We start from the raw sequence: 20,880 nt of genomic DNA on the forward strand, positions 1-20,880 counted from the left end.
GAACTTAAGACTGAAATAAATAGGTAAAAATTGAAGAACTAAGCAGTGCTAGCTCTAGCAAAATATAAGAAATAGGAAACTTCTAAATTGTCTATCTTTGCTTAGGTAAGAGAAGAAATTATAGAGTATACTAAAGTTAGTACTCACAGACTGTAGGAATTGGAAGAGACTTGGGGAATCATCCCTCTCAATGCCCACCCATTCATTTGAAGAACATTCCTGACACAATGTAATGGAATTTGAGAATGACCTTGGGAGGCAAGAGGAAGAGAAGCAGCATAGACATTTATCAGATAAATCTGAGACTGAAGGAGACTGTCCCTAGGTAGGGAGAGTAAAAGTTCTTTCAGAATTGCATGATTCTGTTACTGTAAGCTTACAATAAAGGTAGTATAGCATTTTTTGAATGTGTCTGGTCTGGGTATCTCAAAACACTTACATATAAAAGAGATATTTTTCTGATGCCCAGCCAAAGTGTCCAAGGAAGTCTACTTCCTTATAATTGAAACTCACTGACTCTTATATCACTGAACAATTGGGCCCCATCTGTACATACAGTACAGCTTTGACTTTTTCCATTTCTGAGTTACACTTGGTCCCAGTAGTTATTTCAAATTATGGCTGATAAGATTTTCAAATTCAGTTAAGTACCTTAAGTTTTCTCCCTTGATCTCTCTCTGACTTAATTTCTATCCATGCCATTCCTGACTTGTGTTTCTCTAAGTTATTGAAACTAGATGCTATAGCTGATCTGCATGTATAACTGTGCTGCGATTTCTCTTTATGTAATGTCTGGAATTCAAGGTGACACAGTCAAGCCCCAAATTCCAGTACTTTTACCGTTTGAACCACTTTTTTCTTAGGTCAGGTCTAGTAGAGAGCCCTCTTCATCCTTCTGGAAAACTACACAGTCAAAAAAAGGGATTAGGTTTGGGTACTTGGACCAATATCATTACAGAAATGTTGGAGCAGCAGCAAGAGGAAAAGCTTTAATTAATTAAAAAAGAAGGAGAAGACCAGCTTTGGGGGGGAGACCCAGAGGAAAGATTGGCTAGAATGGAAAAGAGTAAAAGAGAAATGAGAAGATTTAGGGGTCTGATAGACTTACTTACAGTCTGGTCACCAGGAGAGACCTATTCACCTCTAGGGATTTCAGAACATATAGAAAGGGAAGTTGGTCACAAAGATATCAAATTTCCTAAGTTAACAAATAAAAAAACAACACAGAAGCCTATTTTACTATGTTTGAAAGAGTTACCACCTATTGTAAATGGCCTGAGAGTGAAAGGGTGGTCACATTAGGCCATGCTTAATAGCACTAAGATTAATTAGTAAGATTAGCCTTTCCCTTCAACTAATAATAATGGATAATTTCCATGTTAAAGAGGTGATCCTATAGAGCAGGGGTCGGTTCCTGCCAGTTCTAACCTCTTCTATAGAAGAGGTTCCACAAATTTACAGTGCCATTTAGAACTGGTTCCAGCTCCCTCCCCCTGCCCGTCCGGACATCATCAAGATGAAGAGCGAGAGGAAGAATTCTGGAAGTTGAAGTCCATAAGTCTTAAAGCTGTCAAGTTTGAACACCCCTGAGTTTTTTTTTCTAAAGGGTTAGGGGTGCAAGGGTCTTGTAACTTTACAGCTTTAAGGCTTGCGTGCTTCAAATGCCAGAGTTTCTGAGCCAACATTTTAGTTGCTAAGCAAGAGCATTGTTAAGTGAGTTTCACCACGTTTTACAAGTTGGGCGTGCCCACCCAGTCACATGGCTGGCAAGCCACTCCCACCTGGTCACATGGCTGGCAAGCCACTCCCACAAAGCAGGCCACACCTACAGAAGAGGTTCTAAAAAAATTTGAAACCCACCACTGCTATAGAAGTATGATACAATTTATTATACCTACAGGTAGAGGCTTAGGAACTACATATATGATAAACATGAAGGGAACTGTCAATTGTGGAAAGATTGGAAGACCTATGTAGGAAATGGTGGAAGCCAGATGAAAGAAACAAAGAAAAAGTGGTAATGAAAGTAATTTTAGAACAGTTTCTACCAAAGTGAAATTTTGAGTGCAAGAACACCATAAAGGAAGATTATTATATTAGCACATAGATTTAAATACTCTTTCAGAATCATAAATAAGGCTGCAATTTTCCTTGATAATTAGTGTCACCTCTAGGCAAGATTTTTATAGGTAGAATGCAGGGGTGGATTGCTACCGCCATTATTGCTGGTTCGTTTCACGCGTGCTTCGTGCGCTGTGCACACATGGACAGTTACTTGTAAAATGTTCTGTGAATGTGGAGAACATTTTAAAAAGGACAAAAAACCATGCAGGCAATGAGAGTGGCAACCAGGGAACCGGTTCAGAGACGTGGCCAACCTGGGTCGCTGCCGGTTCTGTGACTGTTATAGCCCAGCAACAGCCTGTGCTGTGTTCTAATTGGTCGGGCGAAGCACAGCCTGTGATTGGTGGTTGTAATGACAGTTAAATGACAGTTGGTACCTGAGAGTATAAATACTGTGACAGTTGTAACACATTCTGAATCGCTTGTCATCTCGCAATAAACATCTTACTCTCTGATTCCATGGCTCCTGCGTCTTTCCCATCCATGGCTCCTGCGTCTATCCCTCACACAACACACAATATATATAATAGTGACCCAGGCCAACAAACCAACCAAGGACAAACCAGTAGCAACCCACCTGTGGTAGAAGGGAGAAAAACAATGATTTCCCCAGAACCATAGAGATCCCATTCCATTTTCTTCACCACTAAATCTCAGCATAATCTGTTGATCAGCAAGAAACAAATAGCATTAGTAGCAAAAACCTATGACCTGCAGAGTATTTCTGGAAGTAAAAAAAGACTTAGTGTGTCCTTTCATTTAAGCTTCCCAGCAATACTTTTTAATATGATTAGATCCTCAGGAATCTGCAGATAAATTCTTCGGGCTGGAGAAGTTTTATTACGTCTCTCTCTTGTCCCAATCTTACTGTGCTCTAGAAACAACCAATTGAAAAGAAATGTTTCTAACTTATTTTAGGAGAGTATGGAGCTAGTATATAATAAATCCAAGCCAGTGGCAGTTACTGGAATGGCTTTCCCAACTGGAGATGTTAACAACTTTGTAGTTGGAAGTGAAGAGGGCACTGTCTACACAGCTTGTCGCCATGGAAGGTACTTTCTCCCACCCACCTTTTTTTTTTGGCTATATGATTGTGCTTATGGCATTTCTGTAGGTTACAATGTGGTAAAATGGTTGAAATCATGCAGATCTTCCAGTAATTAATGGCTTTAGGTAATTTTTTTAAATATTTCTGATTTTATCTGGAGCAGAGACTTTATGTGAGTTCACAAATATTCATGACTCTATCTATCTATCTATCTATCTATCTATCTATCTATCTATCTATCTATCTATCTTATCTATCTATCTATCTATCTTATCTATCTATCTATCTATCTATCTATCTATCTATCTATATTATCTATCTATCTATCTTATCTATCTATCTATCTATCATCTATCTATGATTTATCAATCTTTATCTGCCTATCTATCTTATCACTTATTATTTTTATTAATAATTCATTTCACCAAATATATTTAAGATTTCTTCCTCCTACTTTTCCCCTCAACAACCCTGTGACATGGGTTGGGCTAAGAGAAAGTATCTGGCTAACAATCACTTAGTTGGCTTTCATGCCTAAGGTAAAATTAGAACTCACATTGTCCCAATTTCTGGCCTACTGGTAGTGCTAAACCACTAAAATGATCTGGTTCTCAATTACTTGTCTTTAAAATACTACAAATATTCATTGTTGTTGCTGTATTTGTTCTTATGGAATACTGAAGTTCTTACTTATCTCCATAATTGCTGTTTGTGTAGGGAAGAGAAAAATATCAGATGATCAGTGACTGCATATATATCAGTAAAACTCATATGCTGCTTTTTAGAATAGTCTCCAAAAATGAATAGGAAATAATAACTTTTACTTTATAAGTGAAATATGTTCATGTACTGTTCCTTTTTAGAACTTTCTTAACCCTTACAATCATTAGCTTTCTTTTTAATCATAAAAATTCTGCTATTTGGGATGTTCTGTACATTTTATTAGTCTTATTTATAGAAATTTTAGCAGGGCAATAAGATGTTTGTGCTTCTAACACTTGAATGATATATGTATACAGGTAATAGAGATACAATCCAAACCATAGTATATTTTATGACTTTTTCACTGAGTCAAGATGAAAAAGCCATAGGATGCTATTCAATATAGGAAAGCAGAGCTTATATCTCAGGCTACACTAAAACATTTCAGACATTGTTAGTTTGCTATGGACATCTTCTTTGCAAGAACAGGTGACTTTACTGTTACAGATTTTGAAAATGGAATGCTTATATCATAGCATTTTTAGTGAGGAAAAATATGAAGGTTTTCTAAATGAAATTATTTTTTTCTACAGTAAAGCAGGGATTGGAGAAGTTTTTGAAGGTCACCAGGGCCCAGTGACAGGAATCAATTGCCACATGGCAGTGGGTCCAATTGATTTCTCTCATCTATTTGTTACATCATCATTTGATTGGACCGTCAAATTGTGGACCACAAAGGTAAGAAGTAATATTTAGAAGGCTAGCTTTGGTCTCTGTCCTTTCCGCCAACTTTCAGTACTAAGCAAAAATGGATGGTGTCCATTCTACAATATTATACCTGATATAATAGATGTTTCCACAAAAATACCTTAGTATTTAACTTCTTCAGAACTATTTTCCACTAGTTTATGGGTAAAAATAAGTGTACCCAGAAAACTATATAACTTCCTTGCTCCTTTTGTGTCTTTTTCACACATTCATATATAGGCATATAGGCATTTTATTTATCCAACATTCCAGTCTCTTTTTTTTTTCACAAACTCATATTACTATTCCTCCAGAGCTCAGAATTGTTGGGCCAGAAGAGGTTACCATTTTCAGCTGACTGAAGCTTAGGAAAAAGTTTCCATTCATATAAGGTAACTATGATGTAGAAGTAAGCATGCAGGTTGAGGAGAAAAGGATGAGCTTCATCCAAATCCTCCCACCCGTGTTATGCACTGGGGAGGAAACAGTCATTCTAACTGTTGGTATTTCTATAAGGATAGAGCTTGAGCTTGTCTATAGTATGTAACATTTGATGTTAGTAAGCTATAAGAATTAGGTTAACTCATTATAATATAATTGAATGACTATGGCATCTATATTGCCATTTTTCCCAAGCTGCAAATAAAAGCTGAGAGATAGGGACCTGTATAAGGCCATTTACTGAAATCTGGATTTAAATCCAAGTTTATTGTATTACAAACACAATAAACATGAATGTAAATAGCTTGGTATTTTTTTACAGTGTTTATGAATGTATTTGTTAAACAATGAAGCTTGTACAAATTGATGTAAAACTGCCTATTTCAAAACAGAATGAATTTTCTGAAGAGCTTAGATTTTAATATGACATTTTTATTTATATTCCAATTTCAGAAAGTTAAAAAAGGCCATAATAATCTGCTTGTTTGAGTGAATGAATACATGAAGTTAATATAAATTTTTCTAAATTCTTTTTGAAGGTCAGATGTTAGATAATCAGACAGGTTGCATACTCCTGAATTGAAACACATACACACTACTATGTAGCAATACTAGTGGTGGACACCATCAATATTAATATTATCAACATTGTATCATGAATATCAAATGATGGTAGTCTGTAAATTATATAGAAGTTAAGTGCTGAATATAATTATCTAGCAAATGTTTCCTGAATCCTTCCCAACAGACCAAAAATGTTAGGGAATGCCATCTATGTGATACAAAAATGTAAACTTCAAGCCTTTCCATACAAAGCACATTCTCAATCACCCAACTCTAGTTTTTTCTCAAAGACATCAAGACAGACCCATTACATGACCATCTCTAATTATAGCATATCTCTAAGAACTAAAGCAATGTATCACGGGAAAGAACTCTTAGGTCCCTACAAAACATTAATCTTCTGAGAGCAATTTCTAGAAGCCATAATCTTTACGAACATAGGGAAATGTTAACATATAATTCGGGAAAAGACACCTTGTTCTGAAGTATATAATAACTGTAAAATGCTCATTTTTTTACATAAATTATTTAAATTTTCCTGTTTTTGTTGTCTAGGATGCAGTTTTCGTTTATGAAGCCAACATAATTTTGATCACTGAATCATGAGATCATAGCACACTCATGAAAGCTGAATTAAAATGCCCCCAAAATCAAGATATATCCTGGTATTAGCTAAGACTTCAGTGCATTAGTGCTTTGAACATGTAAACTCTTTTCTAAAGACCACCTGTTCACTAATAGATACCACGGATTATTAGCTAATGTTAACGTACAGCAATCCCTATGCTATGTACCCTGTTATCATACAGGAGAATTATACTACTCCACATGAAGAAAAAACAGATTTGCATCACTTAGACATTGTTTTGTTAGAGCATTTCTTTATTCTGCCATGCATCAAAAGGAATAACTCTGCTTTGGCAAACTGAACAAGTTCAAACAGGGTTTCAAAATGCAATTTTTAACTGCTTTATTCATCCATTAATTCTATATGGAAAATATACAGCATAGTCAACATTTTTATCCTGTGATGTATATAGATTTTGTATGCAGTACAATATAAATATTGAAATTTTGTTAGGAACATTTGGGTACTACTACATAAGCTATACTACACTGTTAAATATGTCATTATTATTCCCTGATGTTCAGTTTTCACTTTCGCATAAGTACATATTTCTAAGCAACATCATTGTTCTGATACAATATGCTTATGTTGTCTTATCTGTCTTCCCCTACTTCCTAGCAAGAATCTTTTAATTGACCTATGCAGAAATTAATAAGAAATATAATTTAGGTTTAGGCTTCATATTAGACAGCAGAGAGACTACATGGAAAAGAAGGTTTAATTAGATGGAGGAAATAATAACATGGTAAAAAAGGAACTCAAAGACAAGGGGGAAGGAAGAATATTGAATGATATTACCGTAAATCATTGAGGCTTCTACAGATAGTTTTCAATTAAACCATTAATTTAGTGATCATTCAAAATTAGAATGACTCTGAAGAAGTAACTGTGACCGGCCCTTGGACTTACAACCATCACAGCATCAATTACAATTGTCATATATTTATAATGGTTGCAGTTTCTCAGGTTATGAGAAACTTGTGATCTTTCAATAAACAAAGTCAATGAGGTCAGAAACTCATAAATTTGGGAAGGACTTACTTAAGATAACAAATTGAAATTCTGGTCCCAATTGTGGTAGTAGATTGAAGACTACCATATAATGGTTAGTTTTTAAAATTATAAATAAATTGCATCAAATAGTTAGGGATTGACTAGTTAATCCCTAGTTAATTAGAATAATAGCAACTATGGAAAAATAGCCCTCCAATCCTGAGTAAAGGTCTTAATCTGAAATGATGCTTTGTGAAGAAATTCCCATTGATGCCAATGAGTCTAGGCTTAGGTTCTTCATGCTTCCTGCAGCCTTTCCAAGGTTCAACCCCTGACTTTGCTAAGGATTTTTATGTGTTTCTATGTGTTACATAGAAAGAGACATTTAAAAGCGTATTAATTGATATGGCTTGCTAAAAATATATCACGGTTTTACAATATTTTGTCACAGTTCAAATAATAAGCCATTCCTCCTTAAACACAAGTTTCCTGTTCTTTTTGTCTGTGGATGACATAATATACTGACTAATCTTTTGCTTTTCATTGCTTCTGGTCCTTGTTGGGGGTGGAGTGGGGATTCTGGTAAAATCTAAGAAGAGAGAGATGCTTGGAGTCTTAAATGTGGTTTCTTCCATGTGGTCAGGTACAGTTGGACTGGCAGGAAGCTTTGCCTTTGATTTTTTTCTTTCTTCTTAAATGAATTTCCTTTAACTCCCACTTGCACTGTCTTGGTCAATTGGTATTCCCAAAGCAAGCACATATTTGTTTTATACTCATGCATCCTTCCTCCTAATCTGTTCCCCCCCTCTCTTAACTTGTTTCAACAAAATAATTTAAACAGATGCATGATTGATTCTTCTGTGATCTAAGTTTCACCTTAGTAGGACACAACATTCCTATACAATGAAAACCAAACAGTCCTATATGATTATTCAAGCTTTGGAATCCTTTTCCCAGAATGGATTATTATGCTCATAGGTAAAGTTAAAATGTTTCAGAACATATGTGTGTCTGTGAAGATTCTCAGTCATCCAGGTCACAGTTGTCTCAAAGATGTTTTTTCAAAAGGTAGCTGAGACTGTTTTTTTCCTTGAGAAACAAAAGGTGTTTCAGTTCTCCGCCAAGAAGCTTTATCGGTTCTGGCAGGATGGTGGGAGAGATGGAAGCTTTTGTTCTCACAGGATGGGGGTTGGGGGTGGGTGGCTTGGAAGGATCATATCTCTTTGCAGTCCTTTGGTTGTTAGCACTTTCCCTTAAAGCTCTTGAGTCCACTTGGGGGTTTATCTGTGCCCTCAGGGTCACCTGTATGAAAGTGAAAATGGGGGTGGGACCTTTTTTGGAACTGCTGAAAGTACTGTGTTGTAGACAGAAGATAGGTAGTGTTTTATTCTTCCCCCTCTATTGAGAGTGAGAGCTGCTCAATGTTAACATAAACGGTCTCTTTTATACCTCTTTCAAACCAGTGGTCCTCTCCATCCATAATATGGACTTTGTTGTCTTCAAAAGACTAGCCTTTGTTTTTCAAATGCTGATGGACTGCTAAATCTTGTCCTGAGAGTTTGCTCTCCTATGTTGTGCATGCATTTGTGAAGTGGTTGTTTTGTTTTACCTGTTATGCAAAAATGGAATCTTGAAAGTACTCATTCCTTCAGGCTTATTTTGCCAAATTAGAATAAATTAAGGTAATTCTCATTAGTTTAGTTGATTTCTACATTCTTCCACAGAACAATATGAATTTTCAGTACACACATGAACACATATACCTATTAGAGAGCAGTAATGTTTGTTTGTAATTTTTCCTCTCATTGCTTCCCACCTTGTTACTTTTATCAGTAAAAGAGTCCATATATATATTAGCTTTATATATAATATTATATATTATGATATCACAATGATGGCGAACCGTTTTTGCCTCAGGTGCCAAAAGCACGCCAAGCATGCTATCGCACATGCTTGCATGCCCACACCCATAATTTAATGCCTCCCTCCATACCCCATGCACATGTGAGACTGCCCCACTGCCCTGTGCATGCACGAGCAGCTTTCTTGGAGCCTAGTGAGGGCAACAAGGGCATCCTCTGCCACCCAGAGGCTGGAAATGGTGGGCCCAGTAGGTCCATTTTTCACCCTCCTCAGGCTCCAGAGGGTCCTGCCTCCGCAAGCCGAAAAACCGCCCAACACGCAAACCTGAAGTTTGGGAATGGACTTCCGATTTGCACACTGGTCTGTTTTTTGCCCTCCAGTGAGCCCGGTAAGTCCATTTTTGTCCTCCCCAGGCTCCGAAGGCTTTCTAGGAGCCTGGGAAGGCAAAAAATGACCAACATGCAAACTGGAAATTCGGCAATGGACTTCCGGTTGCCTTTTGGGCCATTTTTCTCCCCACTGAGGGCGAAAAACGTGCAAATCAAGTGTCTTTTCCCAAACTTTTGGTTTACATATTGGCCGGTTTTTCTCTCTCCCCAGAAAGCCTCTAGAGCCTGGGGAGGACAAAAAATGGACCTACCGGGCTCACTGGAGGGCAAAAAGCAGACCAATGTGCAAACCAGAAGTCCTTTCCCAAACTTCCGGTTTGTGCGTTGGGTGGTTTTTTTGCCTTCCAGAGGCAGGCGGAAAAACGGTCAAAAATGAAGGTCGAAAATTATACAGCCAGCATGCGCATATGTGTTGGAGCTGACAGGGCAACCCCTTGCGGGTTCCACCACAAAACCGCACTCGACTAAACCGCGTCCGACTAAACCGCGTAGCTGTCATCAACAGGGCGACAACAGCGCGGAGACAGAAGCACACTGTAAACCCTAAACCTAAAATTAACACCTAAACCTAACCCCCCTAAACCTAATCCTAACCCTAAACCTAACCCTTAACCTAACCCTAAACCTAATACTAACCCTTAACCTAACCCTAACCCTAACTCTTAACCTAACCCTAAACCTAACCCTTACCTTAAGTTGAATTGCTTGCTTTCAAAGCGCTATTTAAAGCGCCCTTCTTTCTCCGCGCTGGCTGTTGTCGCCCTGTTGATCACATCAGCGCGGTTTAATCGGGCACGGCTTAGTCGAGCGCGGTTTTGATGGGTCATGCCCCTTGCGTGCCCTCAGAAATGGCTCCACATGGCACATGTGGCATGCATGCCATAGGTTGGCCATCATGATGATATTAGCTCCCAAATACAATTTAAAATGCTTTTTGTCAGCTTTTGAACATCTACATGGATTGCCACTGAGGTACCCATAAGGCTCTACTTGGTACCCTCTTCTAATTAGATACCTTCTGAGGTACCCTCTTCTAATTAGGACTGATGTGTTGGGTTTATATATTACAGGAAAAACATCTGATGATCTTTCAGACTAGTGCCATACAGAGGTTTCTCTGTGGACACACGAGCCATCGCCTAGCTGAGTTCCACCACGCATGCGTGTGCGCCTCCCGCTGGCCAGCTAATTTTCAGGTCTTTGCCACTCATGCAGGAGACATGTGCACATGCCTGTAGAAGGTTACATGGGCACGCGTAGGGTGAGGGGGAATGCAGGGCATGCAATCCTTCCCCTGTGCCCCGTCTTCAGTCCCAGGAGGCTTCAGGGAGGCCTGCTAGGCCTAAAATGGGGGTAGTGTCATGTGTGCATGCTCAGGGGAGGGGCCTGCAGGGGATGTTGCACACACATTGCATTATGGGTGTATATATGGGGGGATTGCATGCTTTCGGCATGCGAGGATAAAAAGGTTAGCCATCACTGAATTACAGAGGATGAGGAAACTTTCTGTTAGAAATTAGATCTTCTATTATAAGGATACAATAGCTCAGTAGTTAGGTCGCTGAGTCTTATACCATTAAAGATCTACAGCTCAGCAGTTTGAGACCCGAGTGCTGCAAGATAGAGTGACTTCCATCACTTGTTCCAGGTTCTCTCAACTTAACAGTCCGAAAGCATGCAAATGCAAGTAGATCAAAGGCGTCACGCATGTGAGAAGCTAACAGTGTTCCATGAATTGCTGAGCACTTTGTGCTGCATCATGATGTGATGCTGGCAACATAATTGCAGAAACACATCTGCCCTTTGGCTTAATAAACGAGAATGAGCACCACCTCCTAAAGTCAGTCACTCACGACTAGCAAGGTAAAATCTGCAGTAATATCAAAATAAGAAAATTATGATTTTCTGGAACTTTTATTCCAGGGGTCATAATGATAATTGTTGAATATCTTATTTCATATGTTTCATTACTGTACATTTCTGAGAGTGTGTGTGATAGTTATAGCAATAGCAATTAAAGTTATATACTACTTCACAGTGCTTTACAGCCCTCTCTAAGTGGTTTACAGAGTCAGAATATTATCCCCAACAATCTGGGTCCTCCTTTTACCAACCTTGAAAAGATGGAAGGTTGAGTCAAACCTGAGCCAGTGAGATATATATTCAGGGCTGGGATTCAAAAATTTTAGCAACCGGTTCTCTATCCAGTTGCTGAGTGGGTATGGCCTACTTAGCCTCCTTAACCACGGCGGGGGAAGAGCACTTTCGCCTTCTGCAAGCACTGGAGGCTTTTCTCGAGACTCCAGGAGTGCAAAAATGGTTTCCTGCAGGCTCCAAACATGCCCGTTTCTAGACTTCCAGAATTTCCAGGAGGCCCGTTTTTCACCGTCCCAGAGCCTTCGCGTGGGTCCTGCACTTACCTGGAATCCAAAATGGGCTGCATGGAAACTCCTGGGAGCGGTGGGATGGGCGGAGCCAACAAGACCTTGCAAGTACTGGTTTGATGAACCAGATATAAAATTAGCATCTGGTTCACCCGAAATGGTCTGAACTGGCTGAATACCACCCCTGTATATATGTGATAAATAAATTCTAAGGAAACCCCATTTATTATTATCCTTATATTCAACAAAGATAACTGTGAAAAACATAAGCCTCCTGAGTTAAAAAGTAAATTATATAATATACATTATATACTTCAGAAATGGCTGGAAGAAATTATGGAGCAAAAGATAGAATTGAAACTGGAATCATTCTTATTAGGAATATTATACCCAAAAATGGACAAACAATTTCAATACATAATACTACACATACTCACTGCAGCTTTTGTTCAAAACTGGAAACAAATCAATATACACGCAGATGAAACAATAATTGGAAAGGTACTTGAATGTGCAGAGACGGATAAAATGATCATGGAATTAAAAGAAAGTGAAGAATCAGAATAAAATTTATGTGGCTAGAAAACAGAAGTCAAAACAGGGAATAGTCTTTGTGTTTTTTTTTCTAGATTAGTATTGAATAAAAATTAGTTACTAATTACTATCAAACTTAAAATATTGACTACAATGTGAATATAATGGTGATATGAACAATTGATATTATTACAAGTGTTAGTACTACTGTTATTACACTATTAGAGAAGTTAAAATTGATATGAAGGCAATGTAAAATGGAGAACTACAAAGGCTAAACATGAACAGAAGACTGTATAAGTACTTTATATTGTTATGTTTGTCTTGGGTTTTTTTGTGGGGGGGTTGGTTATTTCCCCCCCCCCTGTTTTTAAAGGTAAAAATGTTTAATAAAAACTGATTTCCATGGGTATACGTATGCTGGTCTTGTTGTATTCGGGTCCTTTCCCATGTAAGATTGAGATTGTCTTCGCAACGTTTTGCTGAGGTCCCACTCGCCATCTTCAGGCTGGTGTTTTCGGCTTTGTGCTTGTGTGAGTAAAACGTGGTCAGAGCTGCCATCTCTCTATAAACCTTGGTGAGGGAGTGTGGAATGCTGGCTTTGTTGCTGTAAGTGGGTTGATTGGCTGTGTAGTTGCATCTGATTGGTAGATGGAGTTGATGTTTGTAGATTGGTCGGCTGTTTCATATTATGCTGAGGTGCTGGCTGTGTGTCCATTGTTCTTTTGTGTTGTAACGACCTGGGTGGTGGATGGGCCTCATTTGTTGATTAGGGCTGGTTTCCAGATGTCTGGTAGGCAGAAGGCATCGTCACGTTTATTCATGTTGTGGGGATGTTTTCCTATTTTGATGGCTTTCATAATTATTCTCTTGTTGAAGTGTTCAGTTTTGGAGATTAATTTGGTTCCTTCAGCACCTTAAAGCAACAGGACATGAAATTGATTTTGAAGGAACCAAATTAATCTCCAAAACTGAACACTTCAACAAGAGAATAATTATGGAAGTCAATCTTACACGGGAAAAGACCTGAATACAACAAGACCAGCATACCTACAACCATGAAAATCTACCAAAACATAGATTATCTTGGGCATTTTGATTTTTCTGGTCTCAGTCTTCTATTTACTTACTAAGGGCAACCTTGGGAATCAAAATCTACTGAACATTTTGCTAGGAAATTTTAAAATATAAAATGAAAAAAAATTGTTCTAATAAACATATTATAATCTCATGGAGAAAATATGCAGAAAAATATACTTCTCTCTGCACTTTATAATGTACACAATATTTCCAGAACATTTATGGATGTACAAAGGGAAGTAGAACATGTATAGATGCAGAAAATGGATGCACAAAAATATGTTTTATTTGAAAAAACTGTTTGTCAAAAATATGTACACTAAAATCAATTCATAATGCTCTTATTAAGAGCATTATGCACAAAAGATAAAGCATAATGTTTATCAGATTGTTAGCTTTATTAAAAATCCTCTGAATTGTGTGAAAAGCAAATTCCCCCAAATATGTTCAAGGATAGTATTTACTTTTACAAATCACTTTTCATTTTTTTTTAATATCAGCAATTCAAAAGGCCTTAGATTCATAGTATAGAACCCACTTATTAGCATGAAATACCTATATATTTCCATTTACTTCAGTTAAATCTCTTGTTGGACAGTATGAATTATCTCTATGGGATGAAAACTGGGTTTTCTTTCACACTCTCACAATGTTTAGGTCCCAAATGACTAATAGAGCAGTAGATAATAGGTACCACAATATAAGCTTACTCATTTTAAGCCAGAATAAGTGTCCTACAATGCCATAATTGGTTGGTCTTATCTTTGGCCATTGCACTCAAGGTTGCCTTTCTGTGACAATATAAACATCTTGAAATGGACCCTGGGGGGGGGGAATCAAACTATTTGGGGGAAAGAAAAGAAGCTCCAATTAAATTTATGATGTCCCACAGCAAAGAGTCATGCATGTACGCAGAGCATGTTAATCATTTCAGTGAACCATGTGTCCGTCTATTTGGTAAGTAGCATATTGGCTTATATGATAACAGTTCTGTCTGTTGTATAAGCTCAGCGTTTTGAGTTTTGTTCAGAACTAAAGCAATGAATGAATTTTCTTCAGAGCTCAATTTTGTTGTCAAAAAGCCAAAGTGATTCAAAGGAATGGGTGGAGCTGCTTGTTCAGGCAGGATTTTTTACTTTTTGCCCTTTACCTCTGGAGCCAGAGGTCTGGCTTCCATCCAGCTGTATGAGGAGAAGATTATGGTCTTTCTCTAGGTAATTTGAAGGAGCAAAACCAAAACGAAGACGGGTGGTCAAAAGTCAGCACTGAGTTTTTCCACAATGTTTTTCTTGAATTTGCTTATCTATCCCACGGTAATCACTGTATTTTTAAAAAAGACTTCGTGAGCAGTCACATGTGCAAAATAACAGTTTTCTTCATATAGGATAACCTATATGTACGTTATTGGTAGAATAACGGCTGCAAGCATGCAGAAAAATAAATATTTAAAACAGGGAAAGATACTGCTTCAGCAAATGGCAGAAAGTGACTATCCTAAAAATTCAGAGCAATATGTATAAATAAAATACAAGTAATTGTAGATAAGCTTCAGAACTTTTGCATTTGCTGATAATAAATTTGTGGAAATGCTTTAATAGATAAACTGGATATTGAGCAAAAGGCTTAAACTTCAGCAGTAATTGTAAAACCATTTATTCACAGAGAACCTATTCTGAAGTTAATAGGTGTTCTTGCAGAGTGGTGAGTATAGAGTTAGATGTCTTCAACTTCTCTACCCCCAGTGCTAGCATAATTTCTGTCTTCGAGTAAGACCATATTTTGTCAGGCTGATCTGACACTTCATCAGTTGTATTCAGTTTTTAAAAGGTACTTGTCATAGAGGCTGTTTTTTAAATATATTTATGCATTTTTCTTAGGTATTTTTTTAAAAATTTCAATCCACACTGTACTTAGATTTGAAGAATCTGAGTCATGTTCCATCAAAGATAGATAAGGCATAATAGAATGGGGTAATCTATCAAGACTACAAAACAGTAATTTAAAGCATCAAAGCTCAAAAGAATGAGAAAGAAATAAGACCAACTGGCTCTATTAACTGTTTAAAATCAGAGTGCTTTTGACCATTATACTGCAATTTTTCTCAAACACATTGATTTCTGCTTCTGTAAGATTGACTTTCCTAAAGTAGCACTGCTGAGCAAAAGGCTCAGCTCTTTCTATCGCATAAACCGTGGTCTAACTTGTATGGGCTTTATTAATTTAAGTAATTTGAAATGCTGATTGCTTGTCAAACTTTAGGCAGATAATAATGTAAAAATAATTTTAAAAACCCACTTGCTGTTTCTGATTGAAGAAGCTTTAAAAATCTCTTTCCAAAATCTCTGTGGGACATAACTATTTTTACTACTCTTATAAAGAGTTGGAAGATGGCAGTAAGTCTGACCTCAGGATGTCAACTATTTTACACAAGTTGTCTTGTCCTCAACATCTTTGATTCCCAATATTTTCTCCTAGCCAGAGTTCCTGAAAATAGCAAGTTCCCTAGCTGTACAGAGCTTTATAGGTAATAAATAGAAATAGTGCTGGGATCACTTGAATTGGGTGGGAAATCTACTGATGACCAGTGGAGCACCAGGAAAATGGATGGTATTCTTCTAAGCTTGTTAGTGCTGATCAACATGCATTTTGTACCATTTTCTTAATCTTCAAGGGCAGCAGCCACGTATAAAATCAATTATTATTGTCATATCTTCAGCATCTCCGGTCTAGAAACTTCAGCTGGTTCACTACTGCTTCACATAGCTGCTTTTTTTAATATATCCATTTTATTTTACAATAATCTTACAGTATGAAGTAGGTTGAGAAAAAGCAATAGACTCAGACCAATCAATCTGAAGCAGCATTGCTAGTCCAAGCTTAACACTACATTTTATAGTCTCCACTGCTAATTTTTACTTTTTTCAGACAATGAATCAAACCTTTCCAGTTATTTGAATAGTATTTTTAATTGTTTTTATGTTGCTATGATAACAACAATCAAATCCATGTAAACCCAAGGGAGACTTTATTTTTGAGATGTTACATTTTTGTTTTCTTCTTTTGCTTTAACCACTGACAAAAAAAGATTATGATAAATTATGTTATAATTAAAATTAAGTTACATTAATATAAAAACATTTCATTTTGTTTGATTTTTGTCTTAATAGTAGAAAAATAAAAAGGAAGTACACAGCAGGGTAACAAAAATTAGAAATAGCTTGCACATAATAGGTTAGGCATAGCTATGCATGCATAAACTTCATGCAACTCTAAAAAATGTACTTGTGGATTCAGCCCATGTTCCTCCAAGAACAGCACTTTTTAAGGTTGTTGAAGAAGGAAATTAAAAAAAATATTAGAATAATCAATGACATTTATAAAAATTAAGTTAAATTCAATTTAAAAAAAAACCCTCCTCCAATTAGTATTTTTGTCACCTTTACAAACACACACACACACACACACACACACACACACACACACACACAATTCATTTCATGGAAGCTGAGTCTATTATTAAGAAAAGTGGATTGTATTAGTAAAATGACCCTTTCAAGTACAGTTGTAAAGACCAACAATGGTTCAAAACATAAGATCTCAAATTCATTCATTCTTCATTCATTTGTTCGTTCTTTCATTCATTTTCGATAGCCAGCCATCTTAAGCAAGTGGCTCTGAATGGCAAACAATCACAAAATAGTTTTAAAAATTAAAGTATGATAGGTGGCTGGATGGAATCCCCGAAGCAGTAGGTGTGAGCTTAAATCAACTCCAGAGGATGGCAGAGAACAGGAAGGCCTGGAGGAACGTTGTCCATGGGATCGTGATTGGTTGGACACGACTTCTTAACTAACAACAATACAAATTAAATATATATGGCAACTGAGAAAAAATTATCATAGATGTCAGTATTGTCAGGAAACAGGAGTCTCAGCCATGCTCTTGTTTATTTATGAATTAATAAAAGGTGTTGTTTGCATGACTAAGAATTTATTGGTATTCCAAGAGATTAATAGGAATGATTGATGCTTGGGCTCTTTTCCTGAATAAAAATAAATAAGATTGCATTGTAAATCTAATGTGGAAACAAATTCTTCTTTTTATTGATTACTTTTTATAAATTTAACTATGCTGGGCTGATGTTAGAAGAAAACAGAAAACTTAATTATTATGTTATCTTGGACTCCTTGTCTTGCCTTTCTTATATAATTTCCACATGCAAGTAGTACAGGTTTCGTATCATTAGGATGTAAATCAGGACATAAACAATAAAGCAAACTCCTCATAACAATTTTGTAGTAAGCTTGCAATAGTCTTGCTCTGAAACCAACACAAAGTCCAAACTTATCAAGGAAGATATAAATAACATACAAATTAGCTCATAGTATGTGATAGAAATTTACAAAGAGTCCTTAAGTGTTGAAGATCTGGAGGGTTAGATTATTCCAAAGTAGAGGGTGTTTTGTTTTTTTTAAGAAATGACCAAAGATGAGTAATTTTTCAGGTTACCTAATATTCTTGTTCTGGATGAATGTTAAAAAGAAGTTGTGAGGAATTAGAATAAATACTATAAGTGTCCATGCAAGTGAAGTTTAAGACTAAAGTCCGATATACTAGACAGTAATGGATATTTCTTCTGAGTAAATATGCACAGGATTACACAGCATATTAGATAAAACTTTGCCAGGTACAAAACAAAAGTGTCAGGTTGCACTAGGAGCTATTGGAAATAAGACACAATGGCTGTTCTAGTTTGAAAACAAAGCCCCCCGTTATTCGGCTTCCTCTTTAACTTTATCAGAATATATGAGTTCCTTGCAAAGCAAAGACAAGAAGTTGGTACTTCTTACTACTATCAAAGATGGATATAATTTCAGATCATGTACTAAGTAAAAAGCTAATACAACCTCATTTGTGTAGCACTATCTTAATTGTGTGATTCATCTTCCATTTTTCAGAATTTTTCCCAAGGATAATAATTATTGCATTTGACAAAGGTTATATAAATGAAAAAGAGTACTTCAAGCAAAGATATTTGTTTTGGGGATAATCAGGAAAGTGCTATACAATCTTGCATAGGAACTGATTTTACCAATGGAGCATTTTGAGTTGAAAATGACAAGCCACACCTTTTCTCTTACAATGGCAACTACCTTCAATGTGCTTTCTGCTGCCTTTGTATTTTTTCTAATCTGGAAAGGCTAATGATGGATAGTCCAGAAGAATGCCAGATATCTGTCCCTCTTTCTTGCCCTTTGAACCTGTTGTCTTTTTTCTGCAGCAGATGAAGATAAGACAACCATAACCTTTATATATTCTTTTGCTCTCTTCCCTTCATGCTTCAAGCATAAATTTCAAGAAATAGAGAAGTATGACAGTTTTTAAAGAAAGAATGGAACAAATTCAAAAAGCACTTTTTTCAGCCCTTCTCTCATAGCCACTCATACCTACCAACATTAGAATTAGTGTTTACCTGGCCCCAAATTAAGTCCCTTATTAAGCTTAAAGAGCGCCTCAGCACTATAAATCTTGAAAAACTCTAGTTCTTGAAAATGTTCTCTTTTGTTAAATATTATTAGCAAGTGTTCTCAGGAGTTTTGCGGGGGATGCAGGAATGAGAAAGTGGGGTAATGTACTTAACTGCATACACAATTTAGAATAAATATAATTGAAATGACATTGGCAACTTCAAATTTGTACAGGTAGTTCTGTGCAACTGTTCAGTTACAATCGGAGGTGAGTTTCTGCCAGTTCGCTCCGGATTGGCCGAACCGGTAGTAGCGGCGGTGGGAAACTCCACCCACCCACCCAGACACTTCTGTGCACGTGCGCGCATGAGCAAACAGGTAGTAAAATAAATTTAAACCTACCACTGGTTATAATGCACTCCAAAAAGCTACTTATGATTTGGATGCTAGGTTCTAACATCTGGGCCCCACCTTAAGATCATGTTATTGTATTTTGAACACATGGCAATGGGCAATGTCTCACTTAATGACCACCATAGTAAAGATTGTAAAGTCGGATGTGATCACTTGGTAACCGTTTTATGACCATCTCCACTTATGACCAAAATTGCAGGCTTAATTATGGCTGTACATTATACAAACTATTTGTAGCAGTTTGAACACTAATTATAATCAATATTCTGGAACTTGCTTGATTTTTGGAGAAGACTAACAATTGTTTGCTAGACATCTCCATCATTTACCAGAACAGTTTCAGGGAATCTTGTTTAGGAAAAATTCCAATTTAGAGTGATACAAAAAATCACTCAAAAAAGCAACTCAATAAACCAAGAACATTTGGGGAACATTTATGTGTGCTGTCCGAATGAATGTCTCTAAAGTGCTTTTTCAAGAGGCAACTGGGCTTTCTGGTTTTTCTTTGAAGACGTTTGTGAAAGGTTACTCTTTTGAAGACAGCAAAGTCCACATTTTGGACAAAGAGGACCGCTGGTTTGAAAGACAGGTCAAAGAGGACATCTATGTCAAAATTGAATGAGGAGAGGTATACAACATAATCCATCTCCAGTTTACAACAAAGTCCTTTCAACAATTCCAAGACGGCTCCACACCCATTTGCACTAGTCAGGTGACAGTGAGGACACAGATAAACCTCCAGGTGGCCCTAATAACTTGCTAAAAGAATACAAATGACCAGCTGTCTGCAAGGAGCATAAATCCTTCCATTCCCTACTATCCAGTGAGGGCTGAAGAAGCTTTTTGGAAGAGAAATGAAACGCCCTCAAAGAACAACCAGAAAGTCCAGTTGCTTGTTGGAAAAGCACCCTGGGGAACCATGACCTGAATGACTGAGAATCTCCATTGACATTTGTCCAAATGAAGGCAAAGGGAAAACAATATGGCTCTCTGATAAGTACAGTAAAAAAAATTTGCAAGCTGGAAAAACAATTCATAAATGTGTTTAAATTATTCTTTCTATGAAATGACTTGTCTCATGAAACAAACAAATCTGATAGATTTTGTTTAGCTTTTAAGCAGTTAAATGCTAGTTAAAACCTGTGAACATGTCCACATGATTTCCTTTAAGTAGTGAAGTTCTTAACGAATGGCGCCTCCTGGATTAAGAAAGATCATCCACGCAGATACACCAGGGAGGCAGCTGAAACTTTACCGCTAGATGCAAGTTTTATTTTCATCTTTCTGTGTACATACTATTCTTTGAGGTAGGCCATCAAAATAAGGGGTTTATCAAAAATTGCTAGAAAACCTTATAGAATGAGCATGCTAACTCTGGCATTTACATGGCAGCTCTCCTATTGGGGAAAGACCTAAACAGAGCCTGTTTTGTAACTTGTATCTTCACATGCAGTACTTAAGAAGCTGATCATATTAACCTCATTCTAAAGCCACCAGAATT

General features: G+C 37.0%; 1 protein-coding gene across 6 annotated transcripts in view; it reads left to right on the top strand.

Annotated features, from left to right (window-relative positions):
- Nucleotides 1–20,880, top strand: part of DYNC1I1 (dynein cytoplasmic 1 intermediate chain 1) — a 188,618-nt gene that overhangs the window by 139,086 nt on the left and 28,652 nt on the right. For all 6 annotated transcript variants that reach the window (XM_087712713.1, XM_087712711.1, XM_087712716.1 and 3 more), the window contains exons 13-14: nucleotides 3,043–3,176; nucleotides 4,468–4,612. In XM_087712713.1, the coding sequence (XP_087568839.1) occupies nucleotides 3,043–3,176; nucleotides 4,468–4,612 (279 nt within the window). The remainder of the gene's footprint in view (nucleotides 1–3,042; nucleotides 3,177–4,467; nucleotides 4,613–20,880) is intronic.

Source organism: Thamnophis sirtalis, unplaced genomic scaffold (assembly GCF_051295495.1).
Source record: "Thamnophis sirtalis isolate CommonGarterSnake01/CBP01778 unplaced genomic scaffold, rThaSir2_p1.2 scaffold_4, whole genome shotgun sequence".
In the NCBI taxonomy this organism is placed as follows: Eukaryota; Metazoa; Chordata; class Lepidosauria; order Squamata; family Natricidae; genus Thamnophis; species Thamnophis sirtalis.